Source organism: Gallinula chloropus, assembly GCF_964237585.1.
Source record: "Gallinula chloropus genome assembly, chromosome: 1".
In the NCBI taxonomy this organism is placed as follows: domain Eukaryota; kingdom Metazoa; phylum Chordata; class Aves; order Gruiformes; family Rallidae; genus Gallinula; species Gallinula chloropus.
The window spans coordinates 158321147-158341849 of NC_140085.1; the positions used below are offsets into that span (position 1 = coordinate 158321147).

The 20703-nt window shown below is 39.2% G+C and overlaps 1 protein-coding gene across 2 annotated transcripts in view; it reads left to right on the forward strand.

The window, feature by feature from the left end:
* The window catches only part of ABCC4 (ATP binding cassette subfamily C member 4 (PEL blood group)), a gene marked incomplete at both ends in the record, with an annotated part of 145879 nt that overhangs the window by 55570 nt on the left and 69606 nt on the right, over positions 1-20703 (forward strand). For both annotated transcript variants that reach the window (XM_084279539.1, XM_084279540.1), the window contains one exon: positions 1529-1675. In XM_084279539.1, the coding sequence (XP_084135665.1) occupies positions 1529-1675 (147 nt within the window). The remainder of the gene's footprint in view (positions 1-1528; positions 1676-20703) is intronic.

Consider the following 20703-nt stretch of genomic DNA (forward strand, 5'->3'; position numbering starts at 1 on the left):
AACACCATTTCAATATGTAGTCATATGCTTCTGAATATCCAGAAAAGGGCATTGATCCTTGTGTTTGGGCATCCAAACATCTTGAAATGCTGCTCTGAAATGTAGTAAAAATTGATGTAGAAAACTCATACGTAGATAAGTGGTTTCACTTCCTAGTGATGTAAAGTTTTGTACGATATGGTAATTTCTTGATGGAGATGTAAATGACAAGGCTGAGAAACAGGTGGAATACCAGAAGAATATGCATTAAAGGCATTCAGAAACATCTCTGAGGAGTGGTGAGAGGATAGGTGGGAGGATTTTTTGTTTAGGTGTTTTTTTTGTGAATCCACGTGATCCAAGCGCTTGACAGAAAACATCGTGCTTGGCCTGGGAAAAAAACAATTTAGGAGCCAGATAAACTTGGCACTTATTTCCTCTTTGTAATGTCTTATTTCACGAGCCGTTCCAGTGGACTGCACAGTATGATTAAGTGTGGCAAACTTGGCTTTCTCTGACCGTATAACCTAAACCATGTTGGGGAAAATTCTATCCCGGAAGGCAAATTTGTTCTAGATAACAGAACAGCAGAAGTTACCTTTATATTGAAACGTTCAGATTCCCTACCTGAATTACATCCTGCTTTAACCTGTCTTTGGAATAGGCAGTGTTTTATGTTGGTAGTTAGGGCTTAATGTAAGGGTGTCCTCGATGCCTGAGCTGCTGGTGGTGGCTGTTCTCCGTTTCTGGAGCAGATCACCTGGAGCCTGGATTGCTGACAAATGTCAGGTAAATACCTTAGCTGTTCCCCTTCATTGACTGAGAATTTGGGCAGGCATGTTGGAAGCAAACACACAGCAAACAGAGCAGCAGCAATCTCTGCCTTCTTTGTTTCCATCTTTTGCCCTGTAGCACCCCTGTCTTGTAAGAGGAAGTGTGCCCAGAAGAAAGAAAACAGTCTAGAGACCAATTTTCTAGAAGGTCTCTCTTTCACGTGGCATAAGGGATGTATCTTACACTGCGTTCAGGAAATACACATAATTTAAATGATTTGATGTGGTTTACAAGGGGAAGAATGGCATGAGTGGTTTGGACTGATTGAGAATAACTCAAGGTTGTCTCTAAATAGCCATGTATATATTACTTGGTTAATACCTGCTGGCAAATGTTGAATCTTCACAGTGACCTCTGCAAGCCACAATTATACACGGCACTGTGAAATGAATTTCTTAGCAGAGCTGTTATGCAAAAGGTTTTAATACAGATTTATTTTATGGGTTGGCAGACATTTCCAGCATTTCTATAAAGTACTAATTCTTTCAAACTGAAAAAGAGAAATACTTTACATTGATGTGATAGTGACTGAAGTTACTGGCAAATACATCTATGTTCTGTGCTCATTCTAAGGCCCCAGGCTCAAGTTTACATTTTTGCTGTATGCGGAAGTCAACAAAATGTGGTTTTAGTTCAGTTTTATTTTTTAATTCTTTTCCTTGTGAAAGATCCATATCTGTATGCATGCTCTGTCTATGTTTGGTTTTGATTTCAGGTTTAACGGTGGCTACAATACTGTTTGGCATAATAAGAAGTCTTCTGATGTTTCAAGTTCTTGTTAATTCTGGTCAGACTTTGCACAACAAGATGTTTCAATCCATTTTGAAAGCTCCTGTCTTGTTTTTTGACAGAAATCCTATAGGTAAGTTTAATAATAAAAAAAACCCCATAAGACAAACAACCACAACATTTAATGTAACTCATTGATTACATTAAATATACTGTTTCTGGGCAATTACATATTTTTCCACATTTGTGGGGTTTTTCCCATTTCTTTTATGTAAAATCTTGTAACAGTGTGGTCTTTTTAAATTTAAAAGTCAGACTGTTGACCACTTATTGATGGCTGATCTTGCTCTCATCAGATGAGAAATGAGTTACCCCGTGGCTTTGGTGCTGTGCATTGACCTGCTAGTTGCTTTGTTGTTCTGATTCATCTATACAGTGATATCTTCTATATGGTGAATGTACATGCATGCATTTTGTGAGGATGCCTTTCTTGTGCTTTGGAAAGCTTAACCCCAATAATTATTTTCACTGTTAAAAAATAATTTAAAGCATATGTGGCAATTCAGTTTTGAGGAACTGTGTAGCTTGCTTGCTATCTATTCCAAATGCACACAAGCATGAAGCGTGCGATTTGCAACTGTAATCCAGATCCTTATGTTCCTCAAAAGAGAGAGAAGCTGGAGCAGAGTGAAGAGAGTGGGGCAGCAGGGTGGTGCTGAGGTAAAAAAGCCAGTTTTCCGTGAGAAACAGAAATCTGATGGTCTTCACTCCCTTGAAGAGAAGGAAAATTGATTTGTTCTCATAGTTTCAGGAGGCCATTTGATGTTTATAAGGATGTATAGGGATGGCTTTATTGTTTCAGAGAAATTACTAATATTTTCAAGGAAAAATACTCATGGAAGAAAGGTTCACGTCCATAACGCGATGAATTAAACATGTACAGTTTCCCCTTTAAAAAAACCCAAAAGTCTGTGTTGTGTGGCCTACTTGTACGGTGAGCCTGTGGTGGTGGAAATTCAGGGCCACTGCAGAGGATTCGGAGTGAAGCCATGTGCTCAGAAGACAGGTTAGTGGAGAGCTCGTGGGAGCACATACATCAGAAGAAATCGTAGTACTGGTGGGGTTTGTTGTCAGATAGGCAGGGATTTTCCTTTTCTCTCCCTCTCTTCTCCCCCCCATTCCCCCTCTTTTTTTTGTGTGTGTGTGTGCAGTATATGCGTTAACTCTGTTTTTGAGGGAATACGTAATCATCTTGTAAGAATGCCCATAAACCTGTCTCATCATAACAAACTAAGAACTACAGAGTAAACATCAGGGACAATGTAGAGTAATAAATAACAGTTTGCTTTGTAACATACTGTGAAGCTCAAATTAGCAGTGCTTTGTAGAAGTGACATTCATAAAACCTGCCTGTGGCTGGTATTCACACACTGTCGTGACTCAGAGATGTGTGTTTCTATTTATCAGCAGCTGTTTTATTAATATAAGATTGACTTCAGTGTGCATGTATTTCTCTCCCTTTATCTTTCTTTTGGTCAGGGTATCGTGCAAAGGTACTGCTGTTCTGATCTATACATCCTTTTTCAAAAGGGAAAAAGAAAATGACAGGAGAGACGATGCTGCTGTTCGGAATAGCAGCGTGTAGCAGTTCTGAAATTCTGTCTTTAACATCGTGGGTTTCATTGTCTGCTTTATGTGGTTTGTCACTGTTTATTTATCTTTTTAGAACTTCAGATTTTCTGCATTGGGGTGAGATTTATTTAAGTTGAAGTCTTTTTTTTTCCCTTGTTTTTCTTTTTTTCCCCCTTCTTTTTCCTTTTTTTTTCCTTCTTTTTTAATATTACTTACTATGAAAGACATGCTAACAAGAAATTGAAAGCTATTAAAGGCTCCTTTTTCTAGGGTTGTGACTGTAATAGCCAAGCCATATCTTAGCTATCATATCCCACGTTAGCAGAGCTGATACTGCAGTGCCAGATCTGCCGTTTAAGCACACAGTGTGTTCTCAGTATTTGTATAAGGTCTCTAAGACCTTAGCAGAAGCGATTGCTGAACTGACTTTTGCTGTGTTATTTATCCCAAAATAATCAGCAATTAGAAAAATGCTCTGGTCCAATATTTTGAGCACACGGTGACCCGTGTTCCAAAGTCGAGGGTGGAAACTTAAGTAAAGCTCTCCATAGTTCTTACTGGGGAAACAGCCTAATGAGCAGCATCAGGGAGTCGACGTTAGGAAATGGAAATACGTGGTGAATCATGACATGTCTGTCAGCTCCCAACAGTGTAGATCCAATCAGTTGTGGTGGAAAAAAATGAGATGACTTATTTCTTTTAAAAAAAAAAAAGTGCTTTGTGAATCAGTTTAGGCATGAGCCCAAGATCTCTCTTTACAGCTTGCATTAGCAGTATGTAGGGAGGGGAAGATTGTAAAGAGAATAGTAACGAGCATCTCACCCAGATGATACAAGAATCTGAATGTATTTTTGGAACCTGGATTACATAGCAGAGAGAGAAGAGGAATATGAGAACCCCTCTCCTTTCTCCCTTTCCTCCCAAAAATAATTGTATGTACACAGATTTCACCTTTCTGTAATTCAGGATAGATCTATAAATAGTTAGGCATCTATTACTGCTTTAAGTGTGTTTTGCATTGAAAGAACCTTACTAGTAACCGACTGTCTTAAGCGCTTAGCTGTATTGAGCTGATAATCCGAAGTGACTACGGTGTATTGCGTTACCCAGCATTCAGAGAGAGAGATCAGATATTTATGACTGAAATTCAAATTTATCAGCAGATATCTATACAACATCACTTCAACAGCTGCAGTGAAAGCTTGATGGGAAGGTAGAGATTAAGTGGTTGTGTTTTGGTCTTTATCCTATCTGACTTGTCTGTGTTTGTTGACAGAGCTTGTTTATTTTTTGGAGTATAGGATTTGAGTCTCTTGAAACTTTGCTCATCTATCCATATGCCAGTAAGGGAATTGCGTGCATGTCAAGGCAACTGTAAGGAGGGAAACGTGGACCTTTTCTACTTCATAATGAATGCTTTATAAATTCCTCTTCATGTGTCACTGTGTCACTTACAGGAATAAAGAGGTTGATTTCTGTGCACGTCTAGCACAAGAGGGCAGCATGATCTGTTTTATCCTAGTCTAGCATTACAACAGCTTGTTAGAAGGATAACAAAATTTATCTGTTATGTTTTTAGAGATGATATTTCAGGAGTGAATTTTCTCTCTCCACTGAGCAATAGTAATGTGGTTCCGTTCAGTTGTCCTCATTATCTGCAAGTATAATATTTTCTATTTATCTTTTACTTGGTAAGCTTTTCAGTTTCATGTAATGCTAAGCTCAGGAACTTTGTTGTCTTAATAATTAGTGGCCAAAAGTCAGATAACCCTATGGAGTCTGACACTTTGGTACCATCAAGGACACCTTCTTTAGCCATTCTTTCTCTTATTATTTCTTTTTCAAGATGTTTGTAACATTTCAAAACAAGTTCAATAGAAACCGAGGTAGAAGGGACCAGGACTTCAGCAAGAAGGACTTGAATTGGGAGTTCCCTTTCTTGAAATTAGTTTCTTATTGATAATTTAGGAGATTCTAGTTTTGACAAGCTTCAGGATTTGAGTTGAGATTACTCGCTTAGCTTGTAAATGAATTGTTCTTTTCTGGGATTTGTGGACAGAGATTTCTTTAGAGAAGGGATGCTAATGTGTAACTGCATCACTTTCAGTAATGGTAGTTTTAGTGGAGATTGTGTGTAATTTTGAATTGCATTGAGTTTAGGAAACTGAAACCTGCTGCTGCTGTGCTGATGGGTGCTGTAAGAATGAATGATATGCATGAATTTGTTCAGATAAAATAGGAATCTCTTACCCCTCCAGAGGTCTGTCTAAAATTCAAATTGAACCAGAACCACGACAGAAATGCATATGAAAATCAAGCTTTTTTTTTCTTCCTTTGCTTTTTTTTTTTTTTAATGGCATCTCCCCGAAGTCTTGGTTCTGACAGTTCACAGAAGGAGGAGAAATATTTTGGCAGACATTACAGCATTTCTGGCCTTCCTATAAACTGAAAGCACTGAATAGTGTGATAGTTGTCCTCTACCTGTTAAATTAGCAGAATTTCTTTTTCCCCATAGACGCCTTGTGGAAGCATTTAATAGGCATTGATCCCTTTGGGTGCTTAGCTAGACTTTGAGATTTGACCAGGCTGTAAGGAGAAATCTTCTGCTCTTTTGGCAGCCAGAAATGCCATGCCAAACTGATAGCTAATTGCAGCACATAAAAGCAAACTCCAAATATTAAAAGATAAAAATGTGAAAGCAAGCTGTTGTTATAACGAAGAGTTTGTTTTTCTTTAAGGCATAAGGATTTTAATTATAGTGTTCATAAATCAAGTGTTGAAACACCTATAATTTGACAGAGAAAGTTTCTCTATAGGATTAAAAGCCTGTTCATCAATGCACAAATGCCTATCTGCATTTTATCTGACAGAAGCGTCAAATGGGCAATGTGGTTAAAGTGTTTAAACCATATAATATTTGCAACAAATGTGATATTTCAGCAGTCTGAAAATTACAATGCTGATAATGAGGTTGTTAAATTATACTCTATCAGTTGGGTAGTGAAACTGCTCTAGTTAGTGTACATTAATGTATGCTTGTTCACACAAGTGATTCTGCTGAACAAGTAGCATGTTTAAACAAGAAATACTGGTCTTAAACCCTGTGATTTACAGTAGGTGGTGTTTTGGCATTTCATGCAGTTAACAAGGCAAAGCCTCGTGTTAAAATATTTCGTTTGTAGCCTCATTCATCACCGATATAAATATTCAGTAGCCATGCCAGAAAATGTATTGTATTCCTATTTGACTCAATGACTCAATTGCTGTCTCTTTTTTTGAGGGGGGGTGGGGGGGGGCGGGGGGAACCAAGATCTATGCTATCTTTCTGATGCAGTTTTCAGATACTTCCTTGTGGTCAAGATGAATTCTGCGGGATTGTAAAAAAACTACACCAGCTCTTCTGAGAGCTTCCGTCTTCTCTTAAGCTGATGCAAAAAATAAACACGTTGTCCTTAAAGCAGCAGAGGGTTTGGGGTTTTTACCCTCTGTGCCAAGCTGTAAAGCATGTTCATGTGGGCTCAGGTTTGTTAGTTTACGTTGAAAAGAAGTCCCTATAGGACAGCCTTTTGTTGTAAAATAAAAACGCAGATTCTCTCTTCTGTGTTGGTAATCACTTGCAGTTGTTGTTATTAAGATGGCAACACAATAGGTTCCATCAATCATCGAGATCCTTAACAACCCCACAACGTTGTAAATATTATGTTTGAGTGTTTGAGTGGAACAGCTCGTCACCGAGGTAGGTGTGGTAATTAAAACCTGTTAGGTTGCTACGTGTTAAAAAAAAAGACTTTAATGTTTTTTCATATAACAATGGCGATATGTACTTTAAACCTTATCAGGGCGTGATTATTAAATGATATTTTGTGGGAGTTACTGTTAGTATTATCATGGCTTTTGTTAAGAGTTTAAATAGTCTTACACTTCCACGTGTTTTATCGCCATTATGATTCCGTCAGGAGCCTTATAAAGTTGATTGCCGTAGGAGTAGTCTTTAAAGTTAGTAAATAGTACTCTGGAGTTATGCTTGCCTTTATTATCTATTAGCATAACTCAATTCAACTCTATCCTATTTTTCTCTGCAACAGTAATTGAATGAAACTTGGCCGTAAACTGATGAGACAAGCCCATTACATTTTCAGTTCACTGAGTCAGTGCTCACCCCGTTTACGCTTAATACGGGAGATAAAATTAAAAGGCTTACAGAAAAGCTGTTTGTAGGAGGGAACGGGACATTATTTGATAGGGAAATAGCTTGAAGCTTGTACTGACAGCCACTTCCAAGTGCAGTCTCCTGCTTTCCTGGCACAAGATTTCAACGTCCCTTCACAGAGATTTTCTATCTCCTTCACATTAAGATCCCCCGGTGAGGAAAACGGCCTGCTGCGAAACTCATTTCTGACCAAATGCTGACCGGCCCAGATACTGCAAAGCCTCGGCTTTTTCATTTGCTAATGCAACCACAGAGCGAGCTGCTCTTGCCCCACCTCAGCCAAGCAAAAAAAGGAGGCATGGAGGAGTCGACCAAGACAGAGAAATCTAATTAAAAGTGTTTGGCTTTAAAAGACTGCACAGAAGCTGGGCAGAGACCTCTCTTTCCTGCAAGTGTAGCAGGGAAGTAAAGATGGGGTTATGTTTTAGTCTGGCGTAGATGGCAGGCTGTTGACGAGATTTGTGGCAAGGAGGAAGGCAATGGTGGTTGGAGACACTTGAAAACAGGGAGACACTGCAATGATATCAAGGCAAAACTGCAAGGGGGCTTAAAGGAGGGCATAGCTGAGGAGATGCAGCTACAAATAAGCTTTTGGAGATAATCTGGAGAATGGAGGGGGTTTTTGGTTTTGATAATAACAGTTTTAAATATATACTTTTTTTTTTGCTATTTTTAATCTGCTTAAAAATTGCTGGATGCTGCTGTGACTTGTGGATTGGAGGGATTGGAGGCACCGCATGGATAGGACCTCCTCTCCTGCTGTTAGTGGATGCCTGTTATGGGTGGAAAATGAGTAATTTTGGTATAATTTTGGGATACAAGGAAACACTTTTCGAAAACTCACATTCATTCCACATTGGAACAAGGCAGAAGTGTTTCCAAAACATGTTTTTGGGGAAGAGCAGGGCAGGAATAATGGATATCCAGGTGATGAGAGCAGGAGTGTGGGGAAGGGAGCCCCCATCTTCTCCCTCTCATTTAGCATATGGACCTTGAGCACATGCTCCCCCATCCTAGGTGCAAGCCCTACACATCAGGCTCTTGGCTTTTCTGGGCTCTTTCCTCTGCTGTAACCTTTCATTGCTCTTACAGGAACACAGACACAGATAGACACTGCTGGTGTGTGCAGAAATAAAAACCCATCCCCTTTTGGTGTTTGTGTTTTGTTTTTATCTGAATAACTGTATATTAAATTAAAGCAAGTACTGTCACAGTGCAAACTCCGTTCATCAGAATGGCTCTGCTCTTTACTGCACAGAAATCTTTCTCCTGGATGATCCTAGGTAATCTGCACTGCAGCATCTGGGTGAATTAATTAGTCCTTTTTTTTATATATACCCCCAGATTGCCAGCATCTTGCAGATTATGCAACAAGTGAAGATTAATTTGTGCCTGTGGTGATCTTGGAGAATATTTGGAAACAAAAGGCACTTCTCGATCCAAAATTAAAATTTTAGTGTAGAAAAGAATGGTTGTTGTATGTGAATCTGCCTGTTCTGGCAATCCAGAATAAAAAACCAAAGGATAGAAATTAACAGTTAGGAAGTGGGGATGCTGAATTGAGCTTGACTTTAGTGTGCTGAAGTGTGTAGTTTAAACACTACAGCCTCAATAGAGTTAATTACTAAGCTATTTGTGAATAGTACAATACAGTATTACTTACTTGTTTTCACCCCATCATGCCCGTGTTCTTTTTTCTGTCAGAGTCAGTAGGTACTTTGTCAGAGACTTTTGTTCTGTGTGAAGGTGAAAACAGATGCAGACCTCCTTCTGGACTTGATTTCTGATGTCATTTTAGGCGAGATAATGTTCTGCTTGGAGGAAGCAGAGTTATGACAAGCAGTGTGTGTTGACAGCTACGAGTCTTGAAAGATTTACAAAGTGTTTTAAAATAGCATCAAGCATATGAAGAACATTTTTTTTGGTTGCTTTATTAGTTACTGGACAATAGTCCAGTCCTATAATTAGGATAGTAGTATATAATGGACATTAATTACTGCCTGTGTCAATAGCAACCATGAGGTAGGTAGCTTGAAACTGGAAATTGCAGGTTCATGGAGGTTTGTTTTAATATTCATTTACATTTTGGCTCATGCTGAACATACTGAATCCGAGGTGATTCTCAGCTGTGTATTCTGTTGGTACAGCTTTTGATTTCGGCTTGAGCAGAATATTTAGTTGTGGTGGTCCCTAATGAGAGGCTGTGGAATGAGGAAATTTCTGAAGCATCTGGAGAAGCTGAGGCTGCTTTAGCTGTTACATAATGCTGAGTAAGAAATTGTATTCACAGAGCCAGTATGCGAAGCTGGTATATAGGAGAAAGGTGTCAAAGCCTTAATTCTCAACTATTTGGTTCAAAGTAGAAGTGTGTTGTATACTAAGGAGGTGTTTTGGTTTTGTTTTGGACTTTTCACTGCTACTGAAGACTCACAAATGACTACTGACCTCCTTGTCTTCTAGTTGCAGCATCCCTATATCCTTCTTCATTTGCCAGTTAAAAAATAACTATAAGCATTAGTACTCCTCCAACTTGAGCTTTTATCATGTGTGCTACTTGTGCAGCATTTGTTACATTTGTAGACTAAAAGGAAGATCAAAGTTAAACTCCTCATTTCATGATTTTTTCTGTCCACCGGTATGGTCCTTGTCAGTTTTCACCCACTATCACAGAATTACAGGGATTGGAAGGGACCTTGAGAGATCATCGGGTCCAACCCCCCTGCCAGAGCATGTTCCCTAGGACAGGTCACACAGGTAGGTGTCCAGACAGGTCCTGAATATCCCCAGAGAAGGAGACTCCACTATGTACATGAATTTACCCTCTGTTTAATGTGTCTGGGAATGATACTCTTCCATTTCTCCGTACCCCATTATACTGTTTTCTGCATACGTCCTGCCCTCTTTCAAGCACATATCTTCACTAGCTTCTGTTAGTGTTGGGAGCAGAGTGCAGAATAATCTGAAGGTGCATAGAAAACTGAGAAGGTGAAGATTTGGAGCACAGACATTATTGCTGGCAATTATAAGGTGTAATAGATGGAGGATAGATAGATGGCCTAACTCCTCTGTTCCTCGGTTTTCTTTTTATCAGATAGGATGAAATTTCTGTGTGTGTGTGTGGTAAACCTGTTTTATTTTTTTTCTCAGTTAAGTTATTGTCTGTTTAATATGCAAATGATGCAATGCAGAATATTGCTAATTCGTGTGTAGGCAAGAAAAAGCCCTCTGCTTTGTGGTAAGCTTCCCTTCATGGGGAATACGTGTTCCTTTGTCCCTGCATGTATTCATTTCTCATCATAATTTCATGTTCATGAGTTTGAATGTTCACAACCCAAACCAGATACAGTTGAGTCTGAATTTTCAGACAGGGTTCCTACATCTGTTTTTAAGATGTTACAAGTCATACAGGAATATTCTTCCTGCTCCATCCTTTCTGGGGCATGCCCAGGGAACAGTAAGTGGTTAGATGTTATGGGCATTTGCTCACTGTTGGTTTGGGTTTTTCCCCCATTCTCTCTTTTTAATGTAAACTTTTAAAGCTGTAAATAAACTTTACACTCTCTCATTCACCTCTTCTTCCAGTGCACTCAGGTTTATAGTCTTGTTGTGCTGGGCTTTAGAAAGAAAGTGATGAGTGTGTGTCTTCACTTAGAGAGATTTAGCTTAGAATGTTAAATGTTTTGTATGCAGTGATCTTCTCATTACGTGGGATAATGAACAGTTTCAGGAGCACTGCTGCTGCCTATCACTTGTGTGTGCTTTCTCATCCCTCTCACTGAAATGGGGGAATAGGTCCTTCATGCTCAGCACCTTAATGAAGAGCCTTCTGTATTTGTTAAGACCTGTAAACATGAGTAAATCATGCATTGTCTTATGAGTTAGCAGCCTGACTTTCTTTCGGTTTACAGTAGGAGAAACTAAAATCAAACTGAGGTGCTGGGGCTCCTATGCCTGTTCAGACCAGATTTGCTGTGTGGTGCAATCGCTTGGTTAAGCTGTTGTTAAGTGTAAAGTATAAATGGCATCTTTGTTACGGTAAGATTATCCTTTCAGTAATAGAGGTTATGGGTTCAGTGAGTAAAATATACAGTTTTCTGGCATAAATAATAGAAGTTCTTCAAATCCATGATTATTTGTATTTTCTAGCCATTTGGGATTCCAGTATGAGGTGTATGTATAATGAGAAATGACCAGGCAAAGAAGGGTATTCACAAAGGTTACATTAGCCTAGGTTTACCAGGTGCATGATAGACAGGCAGGCTCTTCCAGGGCGTTATTGAGAGCACCAATGTTAAGCTTTTGCTCTAAATCTCACTGGAGAATAGCTGTGTTTTCTACCTGCTACAGTATGGGGGTTCAGGGTACCTAGCTGTCTATGTGTTTAAGGATGGGTATCTTAACATCTTCAGTCCTCTGAGTTTACCACTACATTTAAGAGAAGGGAATGAACTATAATTTTAATATTTAGTTTTTTATGTATGCACACACACTTACCTCTATGTTGCAAATATATTAAAAATACATATATATATATAAATATATGTATTTTTTATATATATAAACCCCATGTGCTTTGCCTGATGTTAGTATAATGCTCCTTTCCTTTCTTCCTTCTTTCATTCCTCTCAAAAGAAAATTCTCCCTCGCCCCAGTCTCCACAACTGGCCAAAAGTAAACAATTGCTGTTAGCTTTCCAGGATATTTCTGGTAATTCCTGACTGAAAAATGGTGAAATGGTTTAAGAAAGAGGTGGCGTTAGGTACCTTTAGCCAGCTAATGTTCCCTTGCAGTTGGAGAAAAAAAAAATAATAATTTGATGCTTATTTAGGACAAAAGGTCTCTGCAGAAACCTTTGCAAACTGAAAACACCGGAATTGTGAAATAGAGATGGGTTTAGCTTTAAAAGTGTCATCTTTTTTTTTCCTGTGGAACTAACAGTATACAGACAACGTTTTCCCCCCCCCCAATATTCTCAACAGAAAGCTAGTTATACTAGGCTTGTTCCAATATTAAGAAATCTTATCTAAGGAGTGCTTTCAAAATAAAACTGAATTTGAGAGAAAAAAGTGCCTTGAGGTTTTTATAAAGCTGACAAGTTTTAATATTCCAAATATGTAGCGACAATGATCTTTTTTCATAATTAAGCTACGAGTGTGGTTTAGTACTGAATTCAAAGCTGTTCACTAAATGCTGCTTATATTTAAACCCCCCAAAACCCCCAACAGAAAAAAATGAAAAAAACAATCCCAACATATTTTTCAAATTGAGATAAGAAAAAATAAACTCTCTTGCACCTCAATTTAATAACCAGTGTTGCTCAGCTACTACCAAAGGCTTAAGAAACTGTGTTTAGAAGTGATTGTTTGGAAATAAGTGTTTCTCAAAGATTATGAGGGCTTATACAGATGATTTTGTTCACCTGCTGAGTGTTTGAGAGCAGAAATGGTCCAATCTGACACTTTCCAGAAGTGTTTGTTTGCTTAAAAAAAATAGAAACGTTCCTGTGGAAAAAAAATAGGATTTCATTAATTGTTCTTCCACCTTAACCACACAATAAAGCACTGTTATTATGTACTTTTGATAGAGACATGAACATTTTGTGAAATACAAAATCCCAAGGTCCTGAAATGATCTGAGATGCTTTCAGCTTAAAATGTAGTTCTGAGAGCACCGCTTAATTTGTTAATGCCTTTGCTTCTGTTGTTTGTACTTCTCATGAGATGCAAGGCATTCAAATGCCTATTGACTGCTTTATATTAATTGCAAAGTAGGCACGGAGGTGTTTTGAATAGAAATCTTAATGTATTTTTCAATTACATGGGCCAAATGAGAACAAGTTCGGGTTCTTGGAAAAACAGAAGAATATATTCATTCTTTGACTCCGTGGGAAGGAGAGGCAGGAATATTATTCCAGCCAGAGACTCTCCGTGCTAGAAAACAACAGAATTTGCCATCTTCTTTGGGTTGTACCTGAATGAATTAGCACAAAGCAAATGTGATGGCTTTCAGCATGGAAGAAAAAGGCTTAAAGAGCCCTTCACACCCCTCAGATGGGGTGTACAGCAATGATTTTTACTTGTCTTTTCGTCTCATCGCTCAAGGGGTGGTGGTTCTTCGTCAGGGAGCTTGACTGGCAGCATAGGCAATATATGCTGTTGGTGGCAGAGGAAGTGTGATGTATGTATAACATAACACTTACTCCTTAGACCAGGTTGGCCCCTTGCTATATGCCTTTCTGCCCTAATACCAAAGCAATTCAGAGGAAACAGAGCAAGGCAGACAGTTATTTTAATTAGTGAATTCTAGACTGTCCTCAAAGGCTCTGATACTGCGATCTCGTTCAGTCTTCCAATTTTCTGTTGAGGCTTCCAAACGCTTCAGACTTACTTAGACAAAAGCCTCTTTCTTCACAATTGTCAAATTTCATTGAATCTCGAGTCTTGGTGATAGAGCTTAATTGTCAGCAAAATAAGTCTTGGTTTCTGTGAATTGTTTGATCCTCAACTGGTTTAGAAGTGACAGTATACTTTCTTTTACAGGGTTTAGATATTGTTTGCATGTGGCATATGGAGCAAAGTTGGACCAACTAAAGAAATTATTCCAATTGTTTTCTGTCAGGAAGGCTTGACAAAGAGCTTAGTCTCAGATCCTTTAAAGTTCAGGCATCTGCCACTAGGGGCAAAAATTATTTTCCTGTAGGCACTCGTCTTTCATTGTAGATTTACAGTGCTGCTCCACTTGGTTGATAATCTAATTTAAACCTCAGGGATGAGTCATACCTCCTCAATGGGATTCACAGCTAGTTTAAATTCTCTGATGTCAGAACCTTTCAGTTCTTCCAGGATCTCTGTTCCGAATATAATGGTCCTTTGGGTGTATGAATGCACTGAGGAGGGAAGGCTGACCCATGCAAGTGGTAACGCTTTAGTTATGTCGTTTTACTGTGTGCCCAGAGTTGGGATTTTTTTTCTCCCATTATTTATTTAAGTTTCTAGATCAGGTAATTTGTGATGTCTTGACCTGATTGAGGTCCTAATTAAGCCAAGTGGACTGACTTCTGCAGATATGAGGGCAGTACCCCACTCAGGTAAGGAACCTTCTGGAAGGTGTAATAGACCTCACCACATGGTTCATGCGTTCTACTAGAGACTTCTGATTCGTATGACCAGTGTTTTCTGTATCAACTGTGATACAACAGTTTTCCAGAAAATACTGGCTTATGAGAGATTATAAAACTTAGATGTCAAGAGATGTTTTGGTCTCTTTTCTTTGGAAAAAAGTAAGCAAAGACATTGTTCAGAAGTCCCTAAAAGGTTTTTAAGAGTGACCCGAACACTGAAATGTGGTCATGACCTCTTCCTGAAAACATCACCACTGGACAGTTGACCACTAAGAACTTTAGGAATTAAACGTTCATATTTGGAATGTGAGTTGCTATTTAAGGACTTCCTTTCCAGAGGCAGTCAAGGACAAAATAGACATTCAGAAAGTTAAGAAGCATTGTAAATACCATTCAGCTGTGATGAAAAGTTTATTGGATGCATTTCATATGCATTCCGAAGTTAAACTACATTTTGAAAACTGTCAGAGCCTACATTTGTTCTCTAAATATTATAATTAAATATCTACAATGCTCAGTTGTTACTAATTAATACTGTGATATTAATAGTGGTCTGGTTATTGACATAATTTTGCCTTCTGTGGGTTTGTTGGGTTTTTGTGGCCCAAGTTATACTTTTGTTTTGTATATATTAATGATGTATCCACAGATTGATCCAGAATCAAGTTCTGTGCTCATGCTGTTTTGTGAAGAGGGAAAGAAAAACACCAGATATTTTTATGTCATTTAATTTCATTATTATACGTGTATTTTTCTATTTTTATCCTGCCTTTTCAGAGATTTAGATACCTTTTTTAGCACAGAAAACCAGCAAAGCAGTTGTTTTAAAACAGCCTTTACCAAAACGTTTGGGATCCATTTATTATCAGTGATTATTTGCCAAGTTTGTAGTATTTATTCCAAAATATAACTTGTACTTTAGGTCCATGAGAAGATTTTTATATGTTGGATACAGATACTTGAAAGATAGGTATTTCTGTCGTAGTCTTTGCATTGCTCCTGTAGTTGTCCAATTCCTTGCAGTCCTGGAACTTGGTTCATCCTGATATATCTAGCATAGTGCCAGCAGAGAAGCTACTGGTTTTAAAAATAAAAACCAAAACCAAATTCAGGTGAAAATGGATGTGGGAGAAACAGAGTGAATTGTTGGTAAGGGAACTGTTAAGACCCAGAGACAGCCATATATGTTTTGAAAAAGAAAACTTTTACGGAGAAGTCCTCTAGCTGAAATCTTAATTGGTTTTGTGAAATCTTAAGACCCCATGTGAATGAAATTAAGCGAGCTAATTAGAGTAGGGTCTAAAGACTAACAAGACTCAACTGACTTGCCCCTGTAGTTAGTGGAGTGAAATATGCTCTTGTAAGAGCAGTTTAAAACAAGAACTAAAATCCTCTGAATTGTTCTCTAAGAGCAACCAAGTATAACTTCTGTATATATCAAATGCTTGGGGCTAATGCGTATGGTGTGTCCTGGATGCACCTTGCAGTCTCCCTTCAGGTGACGGTGGCCACTTGGCTTCCTCAGTTCTAATTTGGGAACTGCTTCAGAAACTGATCTCTCACTTGCTGTGAGGGTTTCCCATGTTTTTCAGTGTGAAACACCCTTCCTGTTGCCTTTGCAGCTCACGTGTAGTTACTGTAGTTCCCCTCTCTGGCTCTTTTTGTCACTCTGCATTTCCAAAACGTTAATTCAGGCACCTCTCTAGTTTAAGTGTTGCAGCCACCTTCTGTTCTCACTTGCTTTGTCTCAAAATCTTCCATGCTCCCTAGCCTGTGCCTTGCTGTGTCAGCCTTCCTGCCTTGGTTGTGTGTGGGATAACCTCCCCTCATTTTCAAGCACGCTTGTTTGTATCCAGGACATGTGCTGTTCCATTGGGAAGGGGAATGGATGAAGCAACGTTGAAAGAAAGGGGAAGAGAGGAAGTGGGGAGCAAGTATGGAGTGAATGAAGTAGAGGGTGAAGGAGAGGCCATGTGCAAGCGGCCCGTCTGCGTAGGGCAGAAATTCAGGTTAATATGTACAAAGCAATTTTGACATCCAGACATCCCAAATTCAGCCACTTCCCTGACTGTTAGTGCCAGCTAGTCTTTTGACAGTTCTGTCTTGCAGCTCCTCCCCAGGGCCAGATGGAGGCTTTTTCTTGATCTTATGGCCCCAGATCCTTTGAGGAAGTCTAGCAGGAGGTGTAGAAGGGCGTGTGGCTTTATTTAAGCATTAGACCTCTTCCCATTCAAAGCTTTTACTATTTCTGCACCTGGTAACTGTTGGCACACTCCTGCGTTTCCTCCCTCCATCATCATTTTGCCTGCTTATCTTTCATGCTTACATCTTTGCAACTTCCTGCTCTCTGTGAAGTAAAGTTCATCCACAGTCTGGCTCTTCTTCACCTTAAAATCATCTCTCAGGATACACCGGGATTGTTGTAACCACAGTACAACTTTACACTGGCAGTAGTTAAACATATGGGTGGAGAAACTCATTAATTCCCTGACCCCTTTGTTTTCCCATACTTAAAAAAAAAGGCTGAAACACACACATCTTGTCCTGCAACTTTTTGTTCCAGCTTTTACTGCTACATCTTCCCTCTGCTTGTTGTGCTGTTTATAGTCAGCGTGTTGGTTCTTCGTAACTGACACAACAGACTCTTCAGGGCAGGGCATGCTGCTGGCTACGTGATGGTCCAGCGTGCATCCTACTGGGGGCTCTGCCTCCCGCTTCAGATGTATTAATCCTCTTTGGGGTGTATCTGTCACGCAAGCAGCAGTGTTCTCACAAGTCCCTTGTTGTGGGTGGTTCCCTTCTATTTTTGCCTGTTTATGTATTTGAGGAGTTCATAGCGCTGGAGAGCTGTAAATCAGAGCTTCACAGCGAAGTCTGTCTTTGAATTAAGACAAGCTAGATTGTAAATTGTATTCACTTTTGCTTGAATGACTGTTCACTGAAGCTGTTTTTTCTTCCTTGATGTGTGAGGGGTTTTTTTCTCTCCTTATAGAAAAGTCAAGAAATATTGCTGCTAATGTATTTGTGTCATGAGCCATGGAAAATAGAAGATTTTAGGCCTCTGCTAGATTTTTAACTTTAAGTGATGGATATGTAAGCATATGTTTTTAAAACAATTTAACCTCTAGCATTCAGCTGTCAAAGCTAGGGGCATTCTACATGAACATTTAAGGTCCTTTTGTCTTGATTTATACACTACTGGTGTTTTAGTATGGTCAGCAGCTACTTCTCCTACTAAGTTTCTTCTTTTTGTTTTCAAGGTGAAGCTTTCTAACAGTTGCCCAGCAGAGGGGGTACAGTAAAGTCATATGCAGAGCAATATAACTTCGCACAGTGCTTAGCATTTAATCATTTAATTATTAAAATTTCTTTTAACGTAAGGAATATAAAAAACAGTAGAGAAGAGGTCAGATTTTGGTTTTCTTTCATTTGCATGGATATTATACACCGCATTCCCACTTCAGTGTTGTTAATTATAGTTTAGGTTGTAAAGAAGTTTACGTTGTAGTGATTTATTGTTTTTTTCCCCCCAGAAGCTGATGGCCCAAAGAAATGCATTGTCAGGCTGTATCTAGATTCCCTTGGACAGCACTCTTTGCTTGAAGAAAGCTCTTGGGCTGTGGTTGCCTTCAGCTTTTCTAAGACAAAAGATTTTTTTGGTTGTTTCTCAGGCAAGATTTGCAAGTGGAATTTGGTGCCAATAACAAAACCGAAGAGGAGGTGAAGTCATCCCTCCTTATACCCTACAGCCTGCTCGCCAGGATTGGATCCATTCCTTGCCCTAAAGTAGGCTAAAAAAAAAACCAAAAAAACAACCCAACTTTTTTGGGGAAGGGATTTGAATCCAGTTGTAGTCCCTCCCATGCTGACTGCCGTAGCCTTCAGGCAGCCGCTGATTCGCCTTTTTCCGGTGCCATAGTTACTGATTCATCCAGCGGGGGAGCAGGTTCCAGGGCAGCGACTGAAGGAGGCCTACCGCAGACTTGCCTCTAGTGCAGCAATTAACCTGCTGGCTGGGGAGGTGGTGGGCGACCCACATTCAGCGCGCGCACCCCGCGACGGGTAGAAGTAACGTGTTCTCTTGCGCGTCTGCCCAGCCTTCACCTCCCGTGTTAAGTGTCCTGACCCCTGGGCTTGGCTGTACCTTTGTAAACAAGGCCTCTGGATGCCTCTCTGTGCGATCTCTCCTAGGGAACCTGCTTTGGCAGGGCGGTTGGACCCGGTGGTCTCTTAAGGTCCCTTCCAACCCCTACGATTCTGTGATTCTGTGATTCTCTTGACAAGTTTCCCAGTAGCTGCTTCTTTTGTGGTTTTGCAAATGGTACCTAAGTCGTGAATCTAGTTGTCTCCATATTTTCTCTGGTGCTTCTCTAACATGTGGTTTAAAATGTCCTAAATGGAAGGAAAACTTTTAATTTAATGGGGGATGGATGTGTCTTTTTTAACAGAAAGCAAGTTTTCCAAGCAAGTGCTTGGATTATTTGCACAGCAAACCAAGAGATGCAGTTCTAATTTTCTGATAGTTATACCAAAATTTCTCTCAAGTTCATTAGTAATGACGTTTCAGCTGAGACAGGAAAAAAACCCCACACTGAACATTACCCAGTCTCATCTGGATAGCCAAACTCGTGTTATTGCAGTGGATTTTTTTTTTATGGTGTAAGTAATTAAAAAGGAAAAAGTATTTCAGGAATCATTGCATGGGTGCATGATGAGTGAACTTCAGAGAGAACCTATACTTGCCAAACAATTCACTTTTTCCAGAGGAGGAAACTGAAAAACAAAACAAAAAGAAACTAATGCTAAAGAAAACCAAGTGATCGAACCAAAGGAACATGCCAAGCAGAAGATGAAGATTACGAAGACATGAAATCTTTCTGCTCTTTGAGCTGGCTGAAGGCTTTATGCTCAAACCTGAAGGCTAGGTAGAGGCTGGAAGTCCTGACCTGTCTCTGTCAGCAACAGTCCCTATAGAATTATTTTCCATGCTTTTAGAAAAGGGAGAAAATGGATGGACTACATCAGAGTCATCTCTTCAGTGTTTGGGAGGAGATCTGAATATGTATGATTGGTAAAATGCAGGATAGTACTGGTTTTCTGAATGACACCTGTATCAGCCAGGTATCTGTTTCAAATGAAGATTTCAGGATGCAAAGAATTTATATTCAGTAATATCCTACTTAGTTATCATCATCTTAGACTGGGTGATGATTGAGCCCTTCTAACTTCAAATCCTGGAAAAAAGAAGGAGGGGGTGTGAAAAACATTGGAAAAAGGCAAGATGCTTATTCAGTGAATTATCTTTAGGAGATGGAATAGTAAGAAAATTATCAATTACAAGTACATTTTGCAAGAACTGTGTGAGATTTCCCCTACTTCTGATATTTTCTGAAATACAGTATTTAAAGCCTATTCTGAATCTAGGCTTGCTACTATAAATAGCACAGGAAAACTTGTTGGAAAAACCTTACCAGAGAGGTGACATATATTTCAATTTTTTTCTATTTTAATCCTCGTATTGATTTATGTTTATGTGTATGGAAAATGAAAAGTGGTTCAAAAAGCTGTTTTTCTCCTTTCATGTAGAAATTCCAGCAACAGAATACTCTTCAGATATTTTAGTCCACCCTGATTTGTAGCATTCAGTTTAATTCATTGTAAGCTCCCCCCTCCAGCAAAACAAAACTTGGGACATACTTTCAATCCAAATTGGATTTATAGCAGAAAAGAGAACTAGACTACACAAATGCTTTCAGAAGTGGGTGTGGTTAAATAGTTTAACAAAGAATTAAATTCATAATCTTGTTAGTAAAAAGCCAGTATTGGGCTGTATTTCATATTTACTATTCCAGGTTTCTATTACAGGGATGCTTTATATTGTGGTGAGAAGTTGAAGTAGGTAAGTTTATAGAACGGCCTGGGTTGGAAGGGACCCCAAGGATCATAGAGCTCCAACCCCCCTGCCACAGGCAGGGACACCAACCTCCAGGCCTGGATTTACACAAGGCTGCCCAAGTTTATGTCTGGAGTAGAAAAAGAAGGTGGTGTAAATCAAAAGAAAATTCTGTAGGTAGTGTAAAACTTGACTTCTTTTAAAGGCCAGTTGATAAGAAGTTGTAAATGGTTACCTATCATTTATTTATTTATTTATTTTTCTGTTCAGGAGGGAGAAGGAGGCCAGCATCGAGTCTTCCTGTAC